At 39.9% G+C, this 26244-nt stretch overlaps 1 protein-coding gene and 1 pseudogene across 2 annotated transcripts in view; both read left to right on the plus strand.

Moving 5' to 3' along the window:
* Window positions 1-26244, plus strand: part of Gabrb1 (gamma-aminobutyric acid type A receptor beta1 subunit) — a 464459-nt gene that overhangs the window by 364252 nt on the left and 73963 nt on the right. For both annotated transcript variants that reach the window (XM_029477413.1, XM_021162619.2), the window contains exon 5: window positions 100-182. In XM_029477413.1, coding sequence (XP_029333273.1) covers window positions 100-182 — 83 coding nt within the window. The remainder of the gene's footprint in view (window positions 1-99; window positions 183-26244) is intronic.
* On the plus strand, window positions 17156-18049 carry LOC110294403 (annotated as a pseudogene).

Genomic DNA, 26244 nt, shown 5'->3' on the forward strand with positions numbered 1-26244 from the left:
CTGTCTAAAATATTTCATTTAAACTTATTTGTTGGGGGGGGGTCTCTGTGTGTCCATGAAAGGTTCCCACTAATGTCTTTCTCCTCTCTCACCTTGTAGGATCACAACCACTGCAGCATGCATGATGGATCTTCGAAGATACCCTCTGGATGAGCAAAACTGCACCCTGGAGATTGAAAGTTGTGAGTTACTTGCAAAGGGGATGTGAAAGAGGGATGTTTACTTGACCCAATTAAATTCAACCCTTTTCTGAGTTAATTGGCACTGGGGGTTTTTTAGCTGCCACGTTTTCAAGGAATTCACAGTCAGTGACATTTTCCCTAGTATTGATTGGTTCAAGGGTCATTTCAGCGACATTATCTCTTTGACCAATTAAGGAAAGCCTGTTTATTTTAATTCATAAATTTGTAAACTCATGCCTTCTTCACCTTCTCTCATAACATTCTAGTATCCAAACTTCACTGGGTGAAATAAAAGAAAACATTTACTCATCTGTTAACCTGAAGGATTTGTAAACGGTATTTTAGAAGAACACTGTGAGAGAGCATTGGGTTAATGTGTTTTTACTAGTGAAAAATATATTACCATAAATGGTACCTCAATGGGCTCATGCTTTAGTTCAAAGAGTTAATGTTTTCCATGGCTGTGGGATAATTTTGGTCTGTACTATTAGGCTGTTTTCATTAATTGTTTTCTTAATAAGATGGACACTTTAATCACTGAGATCTTGTATCATTGGTTTCCCACCTTCAACCTGTAGACATTTGAGCCCATTCATTGTGAAGAGTAGAAACAGATGGTTAATTGGTTTTGAGAGTCACAAAAATATACAGTAGTTAACTCTATCTCCTATTCAAATGTGAAAAATCAGCAGATAAATATTTTTGGGTGTCTAAAATACTTTCTAGAGCTAAATGTCAAGAGGGAAAAAGGAATGAAAAACTGCCAGCTGACCTTACAGTATTATTAAGGATTGAATTGTTTCTCTACTGTGCTATTAAATAGTTACATCAACTTTGTAGTCTCATTATATAGAAATAAAGCTTTTCCTATAGACATCGCACTAAGTTTAAACATAGCCATCATTCTACTACCAATGGAATTAATATGAAAATTCAGAAATGTTCTTCAATATTTTAATGTTAAAGATCATAAAGAACATGGTAAATACTGAAAGGCATTATTTATGAATGTGTTAGTGGTCACTTGGTTTGCACACAAAAATGAGCAAATTGGAAACATAAACATGATCATTTATTAATGAGGGATAATAGTTTATAAATAAAACACAACTTGTGTTCAGCAAACAAACCATTGCCTTTGAAACTGGGGTAGAAATAGAATAGCTGATGGCCCAGTGGCAGATATGGATTTCAGTCACCTTTGACTATCTGTCCACTGGTTTTGTGATTTTCTGAAACTTTGGCTTCTTTTGGAAAACATTATGATCTAAAACTATCTTAAAGATTCTAAGATCTTTGGCATTCATCATTCAGCTAAGGAACAATGAATTTTGCAAAGTATTTGAATTGATTCTGAATTAAGATTTACCAGCGTATTCTCCCAAAATTCTACTTTGTAGATTGACATTTTTCTAAAGACACCATATTTATTTATACCAGAAAGTATATAAGCTTTTAACTCACTCATCATACCATGCATTGATGAAAATAATAATAAATAAGGCAGAAATTAAATATTGCCTACATAGGATCTATAGAGGCAGGGACATGGTAGAAACTAAAACCTAGATGTTGAACTATGGACCCATTGCCTTCTATGTGTTAAACTAACAGCACAGAATCCTATGACACATCTCTGATAAAAGTATTGTGACATCATCTGAGAGTTACAGAGAACTAAGCTAACCAAAGACAAGGACTGTGGAGGGATAGGAAGTCAAGCCCAGGTACTTTCACAAGCCCAGTTCTACTCCACCACAGACCTCTGCCATAGGCAGGCGAGGAAGGAAGCAGGCTCCATGGCTGTGTTACAGCTGCTCTCAGTAAGGCCAGGATCCCTGTAGTAAGCAAAGACAGAACAGGTCTAGATTTCCCAATATTGTCTCTGCTACAGGTCAGAACCAATCCTAGAAACTGAAGCAGAATTTGGCTCCCAGGTCAAGTGCCAAATATTTATAGCTGAAAGGGAGCTTATAGAGTCAGCAAACGGAACAGCCCTTGATTCCACTGAAGACACGTGCACATAGTCCCAGAAGGCTCAGTGCAGCATAGCTCTACAGTATGTTTGAAATATGTTTATCTTAACAATTGATTTGACTAACAGATGCAAAGAAATGTAAAATATTAAAACTAAAACTATAATGTCATGCAGGAAATGATGCCAAAATCATGGAGTCTATATTTACTCGCTGACTTTTGCTTGCCTTGCTTTTTTTTTAAAAAAACAAATAAAAAACAATCTGGTTATCCCTTCATGGTTTTTAACTCTCCATAAACAACTGTGTCATTTTATAATATAGCTTCTCCTTGACTGATAACATATTAGACTACAGCTCAGATTTGATGAGTCTAATGTCAGTTAGATTATAAGAATGATAAAGTAGACACTGTGAAATATAACATGGAGTCAAACTTTTCTGTGACCAACCAAGTGGACACATTGCCTACATTTCAGAATTTACTAGTTTCTATGTGCATCCCATTAAGGCTGGGGAAATGTTTTCCTTGGTTGGGTCCTTTGAGTCAAATTAAAGACATTTTGCTTACTTATTTTTTAATTTTGTAATTATATTTATTTAGCCTTTGCCTTTTCCAGCTTAGCAATGCATGACATAGACTTAGGACCCAGGACATTGCCTCCTCGGTGATGGCAGATCTCATCCTATCTGTAGTTGTAATTGGCCCTAATAGCTTCTACCCAATTAACCATAGCACCCTTGTCTTCCGAGTTAACCTGTGTGAAGGCAACAGTGGTGCATGTCTTCCTGTGGACAAGGCACCCCAGCCTGGCCTTTCCCTTGATGATGCAGTAGGGCACCCCCATCTTTTGAACAGGGCAGGTAGGAAAACCACCAGCTCAATGGCGTCTATGTCACGGGCAATCACCACCAGCTGAGCCTTCTTGTTCTCCACCAAGGTGGTGACTATTGACTCCTGCTTGGAGGACAGGCGGTCTCTTACTTGGGAGGTCCCATTTGCCTGCAGCTTTTTTCTCAGCACCGGCCAGTAGCCTTTGCTTTTTCTCCTGCTTTGTCTCTGGTCTGTACTTGTGGGCAAGCTTAAGCAGCTGAGTAGCCTTTTGCCTGTCCAGGACCTGAGTGAACTGGTTAATGGCAAGAGGTACTCTGAGCCTCTTGTAGAGGATGGCCCTTTGCCACTGAAGCCTGATGTAGTTGGGCATTTTGGCGAAGCATGTTAGATCTTTTTTGGGCTGGATGTCCTCTCCAATGCCAAAGTTCTTGGGTCTTTTCTCAAAGGATTGGCCACCATTTTGGTCTCCTGTTTCTTCATGATGGCGGGTCTGGGGCCATCTTCTATCCCTTGGTCCTCTTTCCTTTGGGGAGGAGAGACCATTTTGATAATTTTTAATGCCATCTAAGTCCAGTATAATAATTCAGTGAGTTTATTGAGGCTACTCATGTGTGAGGATTAAGTTAAAGGATTTTTGGTGACACAAATGCATCCCTGAAAGGCCTGCCCAGCATGGGTGATAACTCACAAGAGCTAGCATCCCTGGAGCTCTCTGCATGACCCTTTGCAGGCAGCACAACTGCTCAGTACCACATCTCAGTATTTATTATCGCTTATATAAACTTGGGAACAGTCCTTGTGAACTTGCAAGTTTCAAACTACCCTGAGACTTGTGAACCTAGTTTACTTCCTAAGCCTTTTAAGTTTGGTTTCCTTTCTGAATCTCAAAACATTTTGGACAGAGTATTTCAATTCGAAGAAGCCCCAGTTCTTTCAAAATGCACTGGTTTATTTTCTTGCTGCTGCTGCTGCTGCTGCTGTTTTCTAGGTTTTAAATGTTTGTGTCTCCGTAAATTCATATTGGAACCTATTCATCAGAGTGATGCAATGATAACGTTAGGATAATGAGTAGAGATCGCTTTAATTTTTCATTAGTTATTTTATTTACATTTCAAATGTTATCCCCTTTCCGGATTTCCGCTCTGAAAACCCTTATCCCATCCCTCCTCCCCCTGCTCACTTATCCACCCACTTCCCTGTCCTGGCATTCCCCTACACTGGGACATCGAGCCTTCACTGGACCAAGGTCCTCTCCTCCCATTGATGTCCCACAAGGTCATACTACATATGTGGCTGGAGCCATGGGTTGCTCAGCTTGCTCTCTTATAGAACCCAAGACTACCAGCCCAGAGATGGTACCCCCACACACAAGCCCACCCCCCCCCACCAATCACTAATTGAGAAAATGCCATACAGCTGGATCTCATAGAGGCACTTCCTCAACTGAAGCTCCTTTCTCTGTGATAACTCCAGCTTATGTCAAGTTGACACACGAAAGCAGCCAGTTCATCTGGAATAACAAAAACCTGAGGATAGTGAAACTATTCTCAACAATAAAAGAACTTCTGAGGGAGTCACCATCAAGCTGACCTCGAGCTGTACTACAGAACAATCTGAATTAAAAACTGCATGGTATTGGTACAGATACAGGGAGGTAGATCAATGGAACAAAATTGAAGACCCAGAAATGGAGATCACTTTAGAGAAGGTATTTCTCCGAGAGTCACCTTGGCCTTTCCACCCTCTATATTAGGAAATAACCAGAAGTATCATATGAAAGAAAATGAACCCTCACCACACACTAGAACCTGTCAGTGCCTTCATTTTGGACCTCCCCCAGTGCAGAATATTAAAGCTTTAGGGTATTAATCTCTGCTGTTTATGCAGTGCATAGCTTGTTTCACTAAATTTAGCATCTCCACATTCCCTAGGGACTAAGATATGAATATAGCATTTGTTAGTTCTTCTTCATTTCCAATTTTATTGATCCTTCACCCTACTGATTATAAAGTAAGAGGGAAGAGTTCATTACATGGTTCACTACCCATTTGTTAAAACCAAGATTAATTTCTGATAAGAAATCTGTAAGGATAATATATTTTATAAATATCTCCAATAAGTTTGATGAGTTGCTTTAATTTTCAAATAATAGCGCAGTTTCAACTCCTCATATTTGAACCTGCAATCCAGCACTCCTCCCTTTGTACAATTTCGTCCTGTACAAATATATCTTAAGATTACCTCAAAATGATTATAAACGTGTTTCCCAAGAGCAAGGTAGAAGAAAACTTAGTATTCCAATTCTTTCAATGATTAAGATCATGATTTTGCCTTATCATGATCCATAAACTGCCTATATATCACCCGAATAAACTACCATGAAGCCATCAGGCAATGGTAGAATTTGGTGACACCTGTTTATTTTCTTAGGGGTTGCATAGCAAAAGCAATGCCTTCCTGTACTGAGTTTAACGGACCACTCAGTCTGTTAGTCATACCGTGGTACCATTCTACTTAAATGCTTGCTTGTAGCAATGTGTACTCAAAATTCCAAGCAATAGGCATGTTTATGATTATAAAATAAATTTTATAAAATAAATTGTTCTCTCACCCACAAACATGACAGATTAAAAATAATGTACCCACCAATTTAACCTATTTAATATTATAAGAAATTATGATATTTTTACAGAATTGAAGTGCTGTTTTATTTATGTAATGTAATATAATATAACAATACCTGTAAATAAAATAGAAATAGTCATTGTGTCCAGACATCAGACCCAAGTAATCCTATAAAAGTATCGAGAACAACCCCTAAATTAAAAATCCTATTAAGATAATTTAATTCAGACTGAGTAAACAAGGGACCTAAGAAGAAAAATTTAGAGAGCTATAACTGCCATTTCTGAATATTTTAAGCACTGTGATGCAGGAGGCAAAAGATGTCTTCAAAGTTGTGTGATAAATTGGGGTTCTCCAGGAAAATAAAGCCAATAGAGGAGAGAGGGAGAGGAGCCAAGACAGATACAGAGATATCGATTAATTATAAAGAATTGAACCATGCAATAATAGAGGCTGGCAAATCCCAAGATAGGCGGGATGAGTCAGCACCTCCAAAGCTAATGGCAATTCCCGTCCTGATACAAATGCCAAAGAACAAATACAGGCAGAGTAAATTCAGTTCCAAAGCCCACTAACCCTGGTAGAGACAGTGTTTCCAGGCAAGTCCAAAGGAGGGAACGAAGCTGATGTCCCAGTTTGAGGAAAAGCAGGAGAAATTCTCTCCCTCAGAGAAGTCAGGGTTTATTTTTTTGTTTGTTTGTTTGTTTGTTTTTCTTCTTTTATTCAAATGTTTAGGTAATTGGGAAGGGTCCAACATTGGAAAGGCAACCTGCTTTCCTCATTCTATCGCGTCAGGTAAAGAACCTCACAGGAAGAGCCAGAAGTCTGTCTGGTCACACAGCTCAACCACCGTGGGATCCAGTCAAATCCAAGCTAGGATGCCAATACAGATGCATTCAATTGTATTTGACTAACACGGCACGAGTTATGAGCCCACGTGGCTCAAGTAGGACTCAGGGATGTCGGTAAGGTAGATTTAGAATTTAAGAGAAGTCATTTCAAATAAGTAGCAGTGGCTATCCATGAAATAAGTTCCTGCCTAGGATGAAAAATTCTTTCCCATGGAGACATGGCAATTAAATTGGAAATGGGTACCTACTGTTAATAATGCAGAAGATATTCTCAATAGGAGACTAGTTTTATTTTATAGTCTTCAGGGTCTCTTTCAACCCCCAAACTAGAACTCTTGGACTTCATTCAATTTCATTATTTCACCAATAAATTACTTTATGCAGCTGCCTAAATATTATTAGTGTTGAAGTGGTTCTGATGTAATAAGCAAAGCTGAACACAGAAAAAAGGTTATGAATACATGAACATATAAATACTTACAAGAAAAATATGAAATATGTGATGCTTAACAGCAGAAACCTTAGAACCATTCTTACTTGATCTCTGCCTGCCAAATCATTCATTTTGATCTAAAGATAATTTAAAAATAGCATCTACAATGCACTGCATGCTTTCTATTCATGGTTATTAAACACCAAAAAATAAGAGAAATAAATTGAACTTCATGAATGATTCATGGGTTCCCTTGCTTTATGTCCTCATTGTCAAGGAAATTAGCAGCCTTGGAGATCTCCTTAGATAAATTTGATTTTGTCATATTCAGTAGACTACTTAATGAAAATGAATATTTCAAATTATGTTCATAGAAATGTTAATAAATTTTAGTGCTTGTAGCTTTTTTGATGAGTAGAGGGGATAGTTAGAGGATGGGAAATTTTTCTGAATTATTATCCTACCCAGCCTCCTTTTTGTTTTCTCTGTCTCTCTCTGTCTGTCTGTCTCTATCTCTCCCCCTCACTTTCCTTCCCTCCCTTTCCCTCTTTCTCACCATCTCTCCTTCCCCAGACCTCTCTCCCTCCCCTTACCCTCCAAATTATCTATATTTTGCAAGTTAACACATAATTCATTGGAGAAATAGAATTCCAATTATAAAAATTAGTTTTGCAATCAATTTTCTGATAAAGCTACTCTCAGAGCTATTCAAGCTAACCTTATAGACAATTTATTTTCCATATATGGAAAAACGTTGTATGGATTGATATACACATATACATGACATATTTCAGTTTCTGCAAATTTCAGCATCATTCTTTTGAATATTAGAAGCGTTGACCATTTGCTACTAGAACAATCAAAATGCACAGTATCTCAATAGAAGCGTACAGAAAAACTCACTGTTTCATCTAAACATTACTGAGATTAATTAAAGAGACATTTTATGGTGAAGATTTAATCATTTAGAATTAGAAAGATACGCTAACTGAGGAGTGCAATTCACTTGAGATCCAAATCTGTGATAATAATAATAGCTGATATTATAGAATACAAACTATCACCAGGTGCTTTACAAAGATATCCCATTGAGCTCTCATCTCGTGTGCACGCACACACACACATACAAATGGACTCAAAGAATCAAGACAGTAGCTTATTAAGTCTCAAAACTATAATATTATCAATGGGGTTGACCTCAATCTGACTTGTTCATCTAAGACTTAATAGTATAGCTTCTTAAGAAAAATATCTGCCCTTGTCAGTTTCTTCCCTCTCGTTGTCTGACTACACTGGTGACTTTCAGGGGTACTCTGTTTAGGCAGACAGCAGATCTAGGGAGGAGAAGCATATTTTAATTGGTTCTCCTTTTCATTGACTCCAAATAACTTTTATGTGGGTTGTTATTTTCTGGCCTTCTTGCCAGAGAAACTAAATAGTGATCTATTTTAGTAATTAACAGTATTTTCCTGGACCACTCCTATAACTGATATATATCCCGATAATCATAATCCCTTTCCTCCTACATGACTACAAATAGAGCCCCTGATTCTATGTAGTTCTGGGCCTGTGTGCTTCAATAGTCTTGGAGTTTCCAAAGTCAATCTGTTCATAAGTATGCACATGAACAAGCATTTACAGACTTGGAAAAAGACATAAACAGATACTTTGTCTTTTAATGGAGTTCTACAAATGGGAAGCAGAATGAAAACACAGAAACAGGAGAAGGAATTTCAGCAAAGAACAGCATGTGGTTCAGAGGAAGGAATCATTGAAAAGATCAAAAAGAAACTGTCAAGCTATTATTTAGTGTATGTCATGCAACAGAAGCCTCCATTTTCTGAGTTTTTTTTTTTCAAAAGCACACGCTTTGAAACAGATTGACAAGCAGACCACAGTGTACAATAAATTCTTTGCTTCAAGCAAGTAGCCAATATATGTAAGAAGAAGTCAACCAGCTTGGATATAGCTCAGTCAGTAAAGTGCCAGCATTGCAAGCATAAAGACCCAAGTTCAATGTCCAGAACCCACTTTAAGAAAAAAAAAAAAATGTCTAGCACAATGGTGTCGTGCTTGGAATCCCACTGCTGAAGATATGGAAACAGGAAGAGCCCTGGGGGTTTCTGGATAGCCAGTCTCACTTTCCTGACGATCCCTAGACCAGTGAAATATACTAAAAATGTATGTGGACAGTGCCTAAGGCTCAACACCTGAGGCAGTCTGCATGTCTGCAGGTATGTGTGCACACACATACACAAACACACAGAGATGCCTGTCTACACACATACACATGAAAGTTACCTTGTTACAGGTTGCTACTCTATTTTAAATATCTGTGTACAAGACATAATAATATAAGTGTGATAAATGAGATATAATGAAGCTCTGGAATGGAAAATTACTTTGGAGAGAGGGGCGTGGACATTGTGCACTGCAATGACATTCTCAATGTAAGGAGGAAAAATTAGCTAACCAAACTTTATACTTGAGTAAATCTATCACTCTAGGCTTTTCAGAAACAGCGTACCAGACTGAAATGAAGCATGATCTACTTGTTTCAAACACAGAAGTACGAACATCTGCATCAGTTTTCTCCCTCATCCGGCCAGTACTAACTCTACTCATCCAATTGTGGATTGTTTGGAAAGGGAGATTGCTCACCCAGCTCCCACGACATCACTGCACTGATTCCAAATGGAGTCTATCCCCATTTATTATATCATGTTGATCTACAATTCCTGAGAAAGAGAATAAAAGGCAAGCACTGAACCGAGCTACAGCTTGCTTACTGCTACCTTATAGCTCCCAGGGCAGGAAATGAAAACTGTCTGTTAGCTCCTGGCAGATCATGTCAGGGGTCGCGTGTAAACATGGAGATGATTATGACTCAGATCTGGCTCCGTGGGGCTGTGGGGGATCCCAAAAGCTGGATATTTGAACACCTTAGAAATGGTGCTGAAGTCAAGGGTTTAGAGTTTACAATTTGAGGTTCAAGGTTCTGCAGGAGGGAACAAAATCTAGCTAGCTGTAGCGTCTCACCTGCGCTCTTCAGTCTACCTCTCCACCTGCCTGCCACCCACTGTGGTTGACATAATTAGCTACAGGCCTGTGTCACACTGGTTGCTCCGAATTGGACTCAAGAGAGTTTAGGTTTTAAATTAACTGAGACAGAAAAGTCATTTCCTAGTGGCCTAAATTGCTTCTGAACACTGAACTCTGATCAGTACAGAATTGAAGCGCCTCGGGTGTGTGACATCTGTGGCGAACTTCTCATAGGGAGAGGAATCTCAGAAATGCAGTGTGTCGTCAGCAGTCTTTGCTTCACTAAAACATGTTTATCACTTTCTCCTGTCCTCCCTCCAATCCCTCCCATGGACCCTTTCTCTAACACCTATGCTACCCCTTTAGTCCCTCCCATTGTCAGCCTCTTTTGTTATTGCTGCATGGACATAAATATAACGATATAGAAATACAGTTGGCTGAGGCTGTTAGTGTGACTATGTGTACATGATTTCAGGGCTGACTACTTTGTATTGGAAACATAATTAGCCAGCACATTCCTGGAGTTCCCTCCTCTCATCAGCCATCAGTGTTTAGTTTGTCCATGGGTGGGACCCTGAGAGATTAATTTTTCCTCTTCCAAGTCAGCACTTCTATTGACAACCGCTGGTTACCATCAAACTGTGAGTACCACTGTTGCACTTTTAAGAATATCTTTCCATGATGATTATAGGTATAGTTTGTTGGTGTCATGGCTAGATAGCATGATTGATGTGTTCCTCCCTGGGCAGCCTACCTAGTCCTTTCTGGTACTGTGGAAGCTAGTGCAGAAGAAGGGGTCTTGCAGTAAGAATCAGTTTGAATTGTCAGAGTCCTGCGTCTGAAGTATGCGGTGTCTTCAGCCATAGGGCCTTACTTTCAACCTCTGTGAGGCCACCGAGAGCAACAGCAGCAATCTGTATTGTTTTGGAGAATCAGTTGCTCTATTCCGGACAACAGCTTGAGTGAAGGTTTCTCACTACAATACTGGAGTTTCTGTTACGATACGCTTTGGGCCTGGCGGTGGGGGCGCACACCTTTAATCCCAGCACTTGGGGGACAGAGGCAGGTGGATTTCTGAGTTCAAGGCCAGCCTGGTCTACAGAGTGAGTTCCAGGACATCCAGGGCTACACAGAGAAACTGTCTAGAAAAACCAAAAAAAAAAAAGATTTGCCTTGATTTTGTTCCTGGTGTGTATGTGTGTGTGAATTTATTTGTTTTATTCATTATGTTAGATAAATGAAAAATATGATTCCTTGGGGCTTTATCAAACCTTCTTAGTGTTATTTGCCCCTTCTCCTTCCCTCTACGTATTGACCTCCCCTCCCCCTTCATAACACCTGTTACCTTACTATCCCTTCCGTGCCACGATCTCTCTTACTTTCCCTGGTTGGGTAGTTACTCTAAGTTATATACCCATATCCGAAAATTTGGAGCTAGAAACCAGACCACATTAGAAAAATAGTATTATGGTAAATAGGTTATTAAAAGTCATGTCCTTATAATAAAAAGTATTTGCATACTCCATTTGTTTCTAGTTTGCTGTTATGCCCACAAAGTAGAGGGAGTTTTAGTGAAAGGAGCTGAAGGTCATATCTCAGCTTTGGAGAACTTCTGGTCCATGAATCACTCTGAAGAACACATATTTTCCAGCCTTCAGCGTAACCATTCTGGATGAGAACCTTTCTCAATTAGAGAACTTTGAGAGTGGCATCCTTTTTGATGATTCAGAGTCAAAACCCCCAACACTTCTCAGGATGCAATAAAGCTCTTGCTTCATGTGAGGCACAAACGGATGAAAGCGATTTATTCTCTGATCCTCAATGTAACCTTAGGGTGTGTCATTCCTGGGTGGGAGATGAAGGCCCCATTCTGTATAAACAGAAATTCATAGGTAGGTTGAAGTAGGCTATATGTTAAATAGCCCCAGAAACACAAATGCAGAAAATTCAGATAAAACAGAAATGAGATAAGCCACCAACTCTGTGATACACATCACCCATGTGTGGTCTTTTATGAGCAGGGTCTACAGATATTCAAAATCTTACAAAGAAGTCTTTATCAGTCAACGTCTAAGAAAACACCATTATCTGCAGAAAGGAAAGATACAGGGGGAAAACAAAACAATTCGTTTCAACATTTTAAGTTTACTTTGTCTGTGATACATTTAAGAAGTATCAAGTTTATCATCTAAAGTCTAAAGTTCAGACAAAACATCTGGTCTGGAAACATGAATTTATTCAGACCAGTAAAGGGAGAGCTAGCACTGCCTGAGAAGGCTGTGTCCTTAAGAGCATATTGCGGACACTAAGTGCCACCCCATGGCATGTTCCTGCTCTTCTTTCACTTTGTTTATTTACATGATGTCAGGTTTGGAGAAAGTAGGACAATAGATTTACCTAAGGATGGAGTTTTCCATTCAAGAAAAAGGAATCAGGGAAAGGCGATGAAACTATGTAGAAGAGGATGCCCCTATACACCATCCAGCACTGTAGTTGTGAAGGGATGAGAGACCATCAGAGGCAGTTAGATGAACAGTCAGAGTGTCAGATGGAGGTGCCGCAGAAGCTAACCATATAGAGAAGAATTAACCTTGGACTGGCAGAAATCAGCAAAATGATGTGAGGTGGAAATTCAGGAGGGTTTGAAAAGAAAAGAAGGGGAAAAGTCTAGAAAGGAGCATGAGAAATATGCAGTGACTGCATACCAAGTTCCAGGCTCAAGACCAAGGCTATAATAGTAAAATCAGCTTGGGTGTGAGAGACCTTTTAGGAACCAAGGATTTGACTAGAGCAAGAAGTGAAGACCGGGTTATTGAGGAGACAGGCCCACCTGTTGAAAACATGGAGGGCTGAGAGACAGAAATCAAATAGAAGATCAACTCCCCCATGCTGTCATTAAGATAATATGCAATTTGCTTGTCTGTGGAATATACTCCCCTTACTGGGCTGCCTTGTCTGGCCTCAGTGGGAGACAATGCACCTAGCCCTGCAGAGACTTGATGTGCCAGGGTGGAGGGATAACGGAGAAGGGGCACCACCCTCTCAAAGGAGAAGAGAAGGAGGTAGGGGGAAAGATTGTGGGAGGGACAATGGGGGGCAGCAATCAGGATGTAAAGTGAATAAATTTTAAAAAGGAATTGATTAAAACAAATTTAAGGTTTATATTGGCCAACTATCTGACAATAAATCACCTATTTTTTGCCTGTGGTAAAACTTTATATGCCCCAGTACAGGGGAACACCGGGGCCAAGAAGTGGGAGTGGGTGGGTAGGGGAGCAGGGTGGGGGGAGAATATAGGGGACTTTCGGGATAGCATTTGAGATGTAAATAAAGAAAATACCTAATTAAAAAAAATTGGAAAAAGTTAAAAAAAAAATAGCAGCTGCAGCAACAGCAGCAAACAAACAAAATGCCTGCACCATGACCAGGGCATTTTAACCACACTGTAAAGGGTGGTCACAGTTCTCACTTGGGGCTGAGCTGCTCTGACTCTGGCTCCTGCTCCAGCTGGGTGCGACTTTGCTTACAGTTTTGCCATTTGCCATCCCTCAGCTTCCGGCTGATGCTGTCAATGCTATCATTCTTCCCTCTTCTGTCCTTTCCATCTTCCCCCATATCACCTGCTTTCACCTAAAAAGCCGATGTTTTGTACATCACCAGACAATCAAAGTCCTCTTTGCGTTGATGGCAGAGTGCCGAGATAGTTCATTTCCTGTGTCTCTTTGCCTAGTGGGTTCCTAGAAGTTTCAGATTCTTCCATACCTCAGATGTATGGGGCACACTATTTTCACGGTTCTTGCTTCTAGCTTCTCAAATCCTACATTACTGTAATGGTGTTTGTTCAGATTTACCAACACCATTCTCTAGGAGATAGATCAATAGAAATTAGATCTTGGATCATCAAGTAGAAAAACATTCTGCTGGTAATTTGACTCAACATTAAATTCCTGTGCACTTCGCTGTCACAGCCACAGGCCAGTGACTCAGTTGCACTTAGGTTAATATTTAATCCTTTTAAAAGACTCTCAGGGCACATGTCTGTCCCTATCATTGACGTATTGATCACCATGCGTTCTTAAGCTAAGCAGTCAAATTTTAGCATTCTTCTGCGTGTTTGATGAGCCAATATGTTAATGGCTGCTTGAATGACTTGGTAGAAATAAAACTGATGCAACAAGGAGTTTTCCCATAGTTCTTCCAACTTCTAGAAGGAAAGCATCCATCATTTGCTGCATTTAAAAACATGGCCCTTACACAACTCTATGTACAGCTTCTGTTTCCTGAAGAAAGAAAGATGGTAATGAGAAAATATTCATGCTTTGAGATTTTCTTTTCAAAATTTCCTGTTTTGAATTTCAGTCTCATCCTAATAGTCAGGAGAATCAAAAGGAACATCATAAAACCACCTTAATTAATACTTAATATTGTCAATAGTAATTATCTCTATTAGCAGTAATTCAGATTTTTAATTTTATTCATTCACTCTTAAAGTTTCTAAAATCTTTATTGTATTCCAGGTAAAATAAGACCCCTGGTTTAGTGTACCCTACAGTCTATTATACAAATCCAATGCAAAACAGTCACATAAAACATAATTCAAGATTGATAAGGAAAAAAATGGGTGTAGAGGTGAGTGTGGTGTGTGGCTGAAGTATACACTCACTGCTGTGAATAGGGAAGTTGTAGAAAGCCAATATTGACAATATTCTAAAGAAAAATAGTAAGCCTGTGTGGTGGTTTGAATAGGAATGGTCCCATAGACTCATATATTTGAATGGTTAGCCATTAGGGAGTGTCACTCCATGACAGAGATTAGGAGGTGTGGCCTTAATGGAGCAGCTGTGGCTGTACTGGAAGAAGTGTGTCATTGGGGGGTGGGGGGGGGGGGTTGGGTTTCAAATGCCCAAGCCAGGCCTAGTGGCATGCTCTCTTCCTATTGCCTGCAGATCCAGATGTAGAACTCTTGACTCCTCCAACCTCGTGTCTGCCTGCAAGCTGCCATGCATCCCACCATGACAATAATGGTGTAACCCTCTGAATCTGTAAACCATGTCCAATTAAATACTTTCCTTTAGAAGAATTGTCATGATGTCTCTTCACATGATAGAAAATGTAACTAAGATAGTCAAGATGTATGTGATATACCAAAGCCGTACAAAATCAGGTGCTGAAAGGGCCACCAAGACACTCAACCATTCTTCACTGCAGGTCCTTGTCTTCTTCCCTTTCCACAGTTGATGCCCCAAGCTTGCCTGTCACTGTTAAGAATAAAAGAGATCTGTGTTAAATAAATTCTGTGATTATCTGGTGTCTTCAGTGAACTCACAACCCTTGAGTATGGAGAATTAGAGATTATCTCGGTGGCCACTGACCAAACTTCCTTAAGATGAAATATGACAGTTTCAGTGAGTTCTACATGGAGAACTGTTTACCCACCATCCCACCTGTTCTCAAGCTGTGTGATCTCAAGCACTTTGACAAATTTCCATTACTGTAGTGACAGTTCTTTCCTACTGTCACAGAGAGTATCAACCCCACTACAAGTCACTGCCTTTCCTTTAGGTAGGCTACACATCCTTCAAATGTTTGCTGACAATAGCTATAATACTTGCACTTGATTCAATGCCCTCAATGTTATTTCTGCTAAATCTTTATCAATCTCTGATATTGGCAAATTATGGGTAAGTATCTTGAGAATAATAACTTGTGTTTTGTGTATGTGATTAGACGTGTGTGTATATTTTTACATACATACACACATAAATACTCACACACTTATATATATACACATATACATATATTTGTATATATATAAAATCTCAACATGGAGAGAAACTTTATCCTTTTAGCCTAGTTTCTTCTAGATAGCAAAATAAGATGTTTTGTGCAGAGACTAAGCAATTGTGAATGCTCAGCCATAGATGGGTCATGTATATCCTCCCCCTCTCCAAAGCTCTTGGGACATCCTGGAAGAGGATGTGGAAAGACTATAAGTACCAGAGGATGGAGGGGAGTGCTGTGAAATGCCCATCTCTAGACGTGACATGACCTTTGTACACATTGGTAGTCAGAGACTGCTGAGGGAGAGAGAGCCACTCTCCTTTGGAAATGTGTCTTCTCGTAGCTTGCCACAGTGGGTGACTCTATGCCCATGTGTATATGAACACCAATAATTAGGATGCAAAGGGTTGTAAAAGAGATAGGGAACTAGAAGAAATTGAAGGGAGGTAATAATGAATGGATATGATAAAATCTACTGTGCAAATTCATCATATTTTCAAAGAATAAATTAAAATTGCCAATGACTCTCTGGCCTTGACATCCATGTGGTGGTTAAACCAAGGCAGGCAGACATTGGGGGGGCGGGACAGTGCTTAGAGCTGCTGACAGGGGTAGATCCAGATACCTACAGGGGCTGCTGCCAAAGGCAGCTAGCAATTAGAGAAGTGCTCAGCAGACATTTTTCTGAGGGGAAAAATGCTTAATTAATTGGGGCTGGCACACTCTGTGGCCAGTGAAAAAACTGAATTCTTTTAACTCCTTGGGGCTAGCGAGAAAGAGAATGAAACAGAGAAAATTCACACATGTACACAATCATACACACATACACACACACACACACACACACACACACTGAATGGACAAAACAAAAGGCAGAGTCCAAAAACTTCATACACACAAATATACATGTATATACACATAAACACATACACATATTCATACAAACCTACAGACAGACATATACACATTCACACATAGAATGGTTAGAGCAAAGCTTCAGCAAGCAGAGTCCAAGTCCTCCACACAAACATCCATAAATACATACAACCGGTGGGTGGAAGGAACAATGTTCTAACCCCCATTCCCTCAAACGTTATACATGCACACTTAGTTAATGGGAGAAAGAGACAATGTTCCGGCCATACCACACCACTCCTTACATTATTTTTTTCTTCCATTCCTTAAATATCCCAGCAAAATCTTTCAAGCAGTATACAGTTATAATGTGATTATGTTTTAGTTTTCTTCTTGATAATGATTATGAAAAAACAGTGTGCTTTCCAATACCTTTACAGGGAATATCCTTACATAGCACATGTAAAGCAAACAAATTATTCTAAAAACAAACAAACAAACAAACAAAACCTCGCTTTTCCCCCTAGTGCGGCCGACTCTGTAGGTATGCGTGGAGCCGAGGTTGCGGGTCTCTGTTCCACAGGATGGGGTTTGTGAACGTTGTCAAGAATAAGGCCTACTTTAAAAGATACCAAGTGAGATTTCGAAGGTGGTGAGAGGGTAAAACTGACTACTATGCTCGGAAACAATTGATGATCCAGGACAAGAATAAGTACAACACACCCAAATATAGGATGATAGTTTGTGTAACTAACAGAGATATCATCTGACAGATTGCATATCCCATATAGAAGGGGATATGATCATCTGTGCAGCATATGCATATGAACTTCCAAACTACGGTGTGAAAGTTGGCCTGACAAATTATGCTGCACCCTATTGCACTGGCCTGTTGCTGGCCCGCAGGCTCCTGAATAGGTTTGGCATGGACAAGATCTATGAAGGCCAAGTGGAGGTGAATGGAGGTGAATACAATGTGGAAAGCATTGACGGTCAGCCTGGTGCCTTCACTTGCTATCTGGATGCAGGTCTTGCCTGAACTACAACTGGCAATAAAGTTTTTGGGGCCCTGAAGGGATGGAGGCTTGTCTATCCCTCATAGTACCAAACGATTCCCTGGTTATGACCCTGAAAGCAAGGAGTTCAATGCAGAGGTACATCGGAAGCACATCATGGGTCAGAATGTGGCCGACTACATGCGCTACCTAATGGAGGAAGATGAAGATGCGTCTAAGAAACAGTTCTCAAAGTGCATCAAGAACAACGTAACTCCAGACACGATGGAGGAGATGTATAAGAAAGCTCATGCTGCTATCTGAGAGAATCCAGTCTATGAGAAGAAGCCCAAGAGAGAAGTGAAGAAGAAGAGGTGGAATCGTCCCACAATGTCTCTTGCCCAGAAGAAAGACCGGGTTGCTCAAAAGAAGGCAAGCTTCCTCAGAGCTCAGGAAAGGGCTGCTGAAAGCTAAAGTAGTTTTCTATGAAGATTTTTTTCATAAAGACAACAAACATATTGATCAAGCAAAAAAAAAAAAAAAAAAACAACAACCTCAATTCACTCATAACCAAGCAACTTGTTATAGACTAATAAAGTGTAAGCAAGCAAGATAGTTTCTCAGCCAGTTTCCCTTACTGACAGGCAGCAATTTCCTGTTACAAAGAAAGAAGTAATTATTTTATTACTTATCTTTAAAAGCTATCTTGTAAGAATCTTAACAGAATCACAAATCTAAACTTTTATATGAAAATTAGTCTGATCTACCTTAAATCCTCAAAGTGTGCATCTACTCATTAGCAATCCTTAATAAATCATATCAGGAAGCAGGGGGCAAAAATGGGTGTAAGAAATCAATTATCACCAGTCTAGCCTCAGTGAGTGCTATCATTGCCCCTGTTCTCTGACCATTAAGGGTCACTAGCTTAACTAATAAGAGGGTGCCTTTCTGAACTTCATATCGTTCCCTAAGATTTCTTATATCAGAGACAGTAGTAAAAACATCTCAACCTAGCTTCACTAACAACTTCATTTTTTCAAATGTTTTCTAAGGATGGTGGTCACTGCTGACAATCTACATCTCTAAGTTCTTCTCTAGGGTGGTAATAGAATCATGAATCTGCTCCAGCAGCAATGCCCAAAAGAAAGCAACCATTTGTACTGTGAGTGCCAGAAATACTGCCCAGTGAGGGACTGGAAGCCCTTAAAGTTTTCAGGCAATTCTTAGATTAAGAGGGATGTGAGAGCCACAAGCAGAGCAGAACTCCATAGCAGTCTTCAGGACACATGGTCCTCGGGGCCGTGCCACACTGAGGCTCACCCCTGTGGCTGTGGTAACCTGTGGGCTGCATTCCATGAGTTCTAAAGCCATTTGTTGTTCCTCCTACGTGGCCCTCGGTATAAATTGTTTTAAAGTAGACTACTTTGGGAAATGTGACTTTCTTAAATCCCTGGGATATTTCTAAACATTTCAAATCAATGGTTTATTAAATAATGGCTAAATAATTTAAAAGAATACCTTAGACTTTTCCCCAAAGTGCTCTTACTCTCTATATATAAACACATTGAGTTGCAAGTTAGCATTTTATTGCCAGTCAAGATCTTATCAAGGGAACAGAAGAGCCGCTAAACATGCTAAGGACTCCATATTTGGATCCTCATAGTGCAGGGATCCACAAACATGCACCAATATTAGAAAATCTGGCAAGAAGAACTGGGTAGAATGGGGAGCCAACTTCATCAGCTTTAGCAGCTCCAATTTACTGCCCAAAGCCCTTCCTCTCCAGTACACTCACCTCAAGGAGTGGGATTTCAGTACAGGAATTTTCTAGGGACACCAGCATTAGACCACAGCAAGTCCAAATGCCTCTTTCTGACAAGTGCAAACTTGGAGAAGGAGATCCTGGGACTCTCTTTTCCAGTTTTTCTTTTATGGTAGTTTTGATAATGTTGCTAACTTGATAACAAGCCCTATAAGACCAGCGAAGAGTCCCTGGAGTCCCATTTGTGTATTATTTGTAAGTTTCCACTCTACTCACCTAACACTTACTTAAGCAGATCATTTTATGCACAGTGAGCTTTGCATGCCTACATCTTACTAGAGCTTTGTTCTCTACACCGCTTTGCACCTGGGGAGAATTTTTAAGTTTGGGGAGCCTTTGCACTTTAGGAGAACACTAAGAATATAGTAGTGCTTCAGTTATTTTGAGAAACAACATTGTAAAAACCACCCAGTTAGCTATAGAGACAAGCAAGTGTCCCCACTGAGTCACCAAATGCCACTTCTTGATTCTTACTCTCAGTCCCACACTATTGACCATGTTCTAGCAACGTAATCATAATCACATGTGACACAGATATGACACAGTGTGACTTTGTACCCTCACAAATATCCGGCAGGTGATAGTTCTCTTTCTGGTGGTGAAAAAAATCTATGACACAAAAATGCAAAACAGGAGCCGGGCGTGGTGGCGCACGCCTTTAATCCCAGCACTCGGGAGGCAGAGGCAGGCGGATTTCTGAGTTCGAGGCCAGCCTGGTCTACAAAGTGAGTTCCAGGACAGCCAGGGCTATACAGAGAAACCCTGTCTCGAAAAAAAAAAAAAAAAAAAAAAAAAAAAAAAAATGCAAAACAGTCTAATTAATAATTGCTGCTGGACACCAAATTGATCTTAACTCTCAAAGTATTCCTTTCTTTAGCAAATCCTACTGCTTGCTTTATTCTAAAAGAACTGTGATCAGCACTTGCTGAACATAAACTTGGGATTTTTACTATTATTATTATTATTATTATTATTATTATTATCATTATTATTTAATCTTTCTTTACAATCCAGTCCTTATCCTCTTCCTGGGCTGCCCTCTGACTGTTCCTCATTCCATTCCTCCTCCCCCATCTCCAAGAGGATGGCCCCAGCCCCCACTCCCACTCCACCACGCCTCCCCACTCCCTGGAACACCAAGTCTCTTGAGGGTTAAGTGAATCTTCTCTCACTGAGGCCAGACCAAGCAGTTCTCTGCTGTATATGTGTGTATATCAGCTGGTGTATACTGCCTTGGTGGTGGCTCGGTGTCTGAGAGATCTCAGGGGTCCAGGTTAGTTAGACTGCTGGTCTTCCTATGGGGTCGCCCTCCTCAGCTTTTTCCAGCTTTTCCCTAATTCAACCACAGGGGGTCCCCAGCTTCTGTCTAATGATTGGGTTTAAGTATCTGCATCTGACTCTTTCAGCTGCTTTTTGGACCTCTTGGATGGCAGCCATGCTAGGCTACTGTTTGTAAGCACACCATAGCATTAGTAATCAGTAATAGTGTCAAGTCTTGGAGCCTCCCTTTGAGATGAAACAGGAGTGAAACCTTGAGGGCCAAAAGAAAGAATGGAAACAGGCAACCTCAGAAGGTAGGAGGTGGAGGGACCCTCTAGAATATACCAGAGACCTGGGAGGTGAGAGACTCTCAGGATGCAAAGGAAGGGACCTTAGATGAAATAAATGCTCAACAGTAGGGAGAGGGAACTTGTAGAACCCACCTCTAGCAGAAAGACAGGGCATCAAGTGGAGGGATGAGATTGTCATCCCACAGTAAACTTGGAATTTAGAAGGATTCCTCCTTCTAATCATGCTTACTGCTCAGATAAAATTGCTTTTACAACTTAAATTCTAAATCAGTGTCTGGAAGAGTTCCTTGCATTGTTTTATGGAAAATAAATGGCATCATTTTCTAACTTGCTGATGGGAGCTGAAGAGACAAATCACAGACTTGATCCTTTTCTGACTGTCACTATAATGACTTAAAAAGCCTTTTCATCACAGAAGAAATCTTAATAAATCTTCCTTTGACAAGACCCTTTCTTTCAATAAAGAGGTTACTTGGGGAAGTTCAGTGTTTAAGTCCTGAAGTATTTATGTCTGAAAGTAATAATAATAGTAATTTTGAGAATCACAAACACTTAGAATCTCAGAGTCAAAAAAGATTATTTTGGCCAAGTCTACCACACAGATCTGAGTAGAGTCAGCTCCCTGGGGCTCGTTGACATTGTGGTCAAAATCACATAGCTAATTCTTTGAAAGGAGATTCATGTATAGGAATTTGGCTTAATGATCTAATGTGTGTAGAGAATATAGCAAAACACTAAGAATATTTTCTAGTTTAAAATCCACTTGAGCTAACATTAAAAAAAATCAAACCTAAGATGAGGAAATAATCGTGAAGTAATGGTTTATAAACTATAACTGCTGTAGTTCGGTGCAGGAGTAGAAAGGGGATCTACTTTTTTTATTTTCCATCTCATTCAATCAAATGTGAGAGACATGCCCTTTTATACACACACACACAGGCACACACACACATACACACACACATACATACACACACACACACACAGAGTACAGATCTAAAAGAAGCCATCATAGAAAGTACAACAAAAGAAAACTAAAATAGAAAATGAAAAACCCCAAGCTGTTATTATAGCTAGAAAACCATGGGAAAATGGACTCCAGAATAACTATGTTGTCTATTGGTTGAAGTAAAGGAACAAAAACGAGGTGTAAAGTTGCTACTTTTTCCTCTCTGAAGAGTGATTTTTTAGAAAGGGCCCTGAGTCCATTTTCTTCTATGCAATCCATCAGCTTAACAACACAGAACAATTCTGGAAAAGAAAAAAAAGATACAAAAAAGGAAAGGGATTGTCGATAAATTGTGGTTTGCACTGATCGAAAGGCACCATTCAGAGTGCATGGTAAAGCAGTGACTGAAGATATAGTCATGGCACAGTGTTTGCCTAATGTATAGGAAGGAGGCTGACACTACTATTTGGCATCACAAATACCAAAAAAAAAAAAAAAAGATATAGAGAAATAGTTTAATTATTTGACAGTATTTATGGCAACATCAGAAGCAAGGAAATCAACACTGTCTATTTTTTTTCTATTTCATGTGTGTGGCGTGCACATGTATGTCTAGGCATGTTTCCATGTGTAGGCACACCTGTGTGCATGTGCCTATGCAAGCCCAGGAGTGATTCAATTGCTGATATGGTTAGTGTCATATACGCTTGCCCCCGGGAACATGATCTCTGCTTTCAGAGGTTGGAGTGGCAGGCCCATTTGGCATCTTCCTGGCTTCTGAAGATCCTACTTAATAACCTCACAAACGTTTTAACCACCAAGGCATTTCCCCAGCCACAGTATCTCCACAGTTTTGCAAGAGCCATGGTGATAGTCCACTCTCATGGTGTCTACAGCTGCTCCATAAGCTCGGATAATCAATCAAGAGTAAAGGTATGTGATTAGAGGTTTATATAAAGCCCTGTCTGACCAGTGTATCAAACCTTTCCACAAAATTCAACCTTCAAACACAAGGCAATCCTAGTTCAAGAGAAAAATAGTCATGCACACAGCATGAGAAAAGTTGAGAGTGACTCCCCAGAAGTGGATCTTGAACTGGAGCTTGGACAGAGAATGAAAGGTTTACGATGGCAGAAAATGCACCAACCTGCTGAGAAAATGGAAAGACATAGACAGAAAACAAACAGATGTTACTGAGTTCAACATTTGTGATTTAAAATACATCTAATGACCGGACAGATATCTCTGTGGTTAAGAGCACTTGCTGCTCTTTCGGGTGACTGGGGCTTGATTCCAAGCACCCACATGGTGACTCACAACTGTCTGTCACACCAGTTCTGAGGGATTGGATGCCTTCTTCTGATCTATGTAAGAAACAGGCATAGATGTGGTGCACATAAGTTCATGCAGACAAAACAAACACACACACATTAAAATTAAATTAAAATTTTTAAAAAGTGAAATGCAATCTCAATGGATCGTTTGAAACCACAATTCACCTTGACCCTTTTAATGGTAACACTGGAAATGCAGACAATGGGAAGTTATTTAATCTAATATGACAGCCCTTGTTTGATAGCATCTCCAGCCAATGTATGCAGCTAGTTTAGATGACCTTTGCTAATTTGTTGAATGTGTGAAAATCCCCTGCAGACTTCCTAACAGTTCCAAAGCTAAAAATAATGACCTCACCAAGGATCCATCAGCTTGTGATTCTAAAACTGTCTGAGAAGGCTGCTGGGCCTTAGCTTCCAACATGCTCAGCATCATACAGCCTACCATGGCTCCTCACTAATGGATAATAGTGACTTGGAAACTTTAAATTCACTTGCTCAAACATATACAACTAGTTAAGAGACCTTGAACTCATGCATTCCTGCCTCAAAATCTAGTGTTTTTAACTTCAACACAATATAAATTTCTTCAGCATTTTATACTTGTTATAGATTTTATGACTGAACTCTTTGGTTAACTTTATGAAGGACAATAACGAAAATAAATTTCTGTGATAAGAATCGTACATTTTACTTTTTTTCAACAATTTATGTTTTTATTCACTTTACCTCCCTATAGTAGCCCCCTCCCTCCTCTCTTCCCAATTCTACCCCTACAAGTCCCCTCCCCCCATTAACTCCTTCACTTCTCCTCAAAGAAGGGGAAGTCCCCCTTGGGTATCACCCCATCCTGGGACATCTAAGGCTGACTTCAAACTGAAAGATCAGCTGTCAATGAAGATTTACATGTTATGCGTCACAATGAGTAATTCCTTGGTGCTGCCCGTATCTAAGTCTTGTCAGGGGCAACAAAAGAATAGTTTGGGTATAAAACAGTATCCAGACAGGGGTTACCACATTCTTCAGGTGCTAAAATGTTATTATGTGGCTAAAGTGATTGATGTTGATGATCTGATTTTGTAATAAAAGATTGCTGGGGCCCAGAAAATATTAAATTGTGACAGCAGACAGATATCTGTGTTTGAATTTCTATCACTACCCAACTTGTATTTGTTTAGAGTATTTTCTTCTACCTTCCAAATAGGCAATTTATCATTTGCTTGTTGCTGGTTAGACATACTGTCACACTTAGTTGGTTTGCGTATTTGAAATGCTGATATAGGATTTTTTTTTCTCCATAGTAGTGAACATTCAGGAAGCAGAAAGGAAATAAAGGTCACAGGTCTTTCCTGCCCTGTGTCTTTAGTCATTTCTTTCAAATGTTTTAGTTAAACAAAGATTTTTGAGCAATAGAGAAGTGTAATGGTGCTGGAAACAGAACTGAGTAGAGCAGTTCTCCATCGGCCCTAGGTTCTACTTTCAAGATAGGAAAAAAAAGTGGGGAAAAGAGGATGGAATAGAAGGTGGAAGAAAGGGAGGGAGGAGTTTTGTGATTTACACATTACACTTTTCTGTAGATTCCTTCTCTTGTCCTCACAAAAGTCTGCCAATACACACATGCATGCACACAGGCACACACACACACACAGGCACACACACACACACACAGGCACACACACACAGGCACACACACACAGGCACACACACACACAGGCACACAAACACACACAGGCACACACACACACATATACACATAGGCACACACACAGGCACACACACACAGGCACACACACATACACACATAGGCACACACAGGAACACACACAGGCACACACACACACAGACACACAGGCACACACACAGGCACACACACATACACACATAGGCACATACACACAGGCACACACACACAGGCACACACAGGCACACACACACACACACACACACACACACATCTTTCTCTACTGTCTCCCAAATACCACTATCTTGCAATTAACTATATCAACAATGTGGCAGTAATTTCAAATAAATTAGAAACTGCCTACTGCTCTGAGGTTCCCAGGTGACAGACCTCTACTCTTTTGCTAAAGCTGAATTGAGTTAGCAAGTGCTCGCCCACCAGGTGGCTGTCAGTATTGCTGTATAGCCCTTCAGAGGAGTTGGTAAAATGTTTAATATGTTTAATAGACTTCCTAGTCATATCAAAATGTTTTGTAATGTTGATATGCAGTGTTCACAATTTCATAACTGAGTGAAAATTGTCCACAGCTGAGCTATTCAATGTGCTATATCTAGATTACCCTTCTTTTACAGCTCCACTTGCTTCTCAGTATTGAAGCATACCAAAATATTAAGTGTGTGTTTCTTCTCAAAGCAATAGAGCACACTTTCCCATAGCTCTGTCAGTCTCAATCACAATGGCTGTGCTCTGGACCTTCCTAGATCTAGTAGTTTCATGAAAGACAATTCTTAAATCTAAACAATGAGGTGCTGGGGAAATGGCTCCATTGACTAGGTGTTTGCTTTGCAAGTGGAGGGACCTATGTTCTATTCCAAAATTCCACTTGTTAAAAAGCCAGGTGTGGTGGCACACACTTTTAACCCTAGTCAGGATAGGAAAAGGCAGGCAGACATTCTGAAGCTCTCTGGCCCTAACCTACTTGGCAAGCTCCAAGGCTCTGTAAGATCCTAATGGATGTCAGAGAAAGACACTGGAGGTTGACCTCTGGCCTACACTGGCAGCTGAAAACACACAAATAACAAATAACATACACATAACAAATACATGCATATACATCAAAATGAAAAAACAAACAAACAAACTCTAAAGGACCTTGCTATGTCTGGCAATTCCTTTCTACTCTACTCCTCTGAATTTGATAGAATTGACATCTATGACTTTTATGCTACAAATCAATTTGATGTTTCTATTTTCTGGCTTCTAGTGTGATTTCTATTAGAAAACTCAGTGCCTTTGTAATTCCTGAATTTAT

Source organism: Mus caroli, chromosome 5 (assembly GCF_900094665.2).
Source record: "Mus caroli chromosome 5, CAROLI_EIJ_v1.1, whole genome shotgun sequence".
Taxonomy (NCBI): domain Eukaryota; kingdom Metazoa; phylum Chordata; class Mammalia; order Rodentia; family Muridae; genus Mus; species Mus caroli.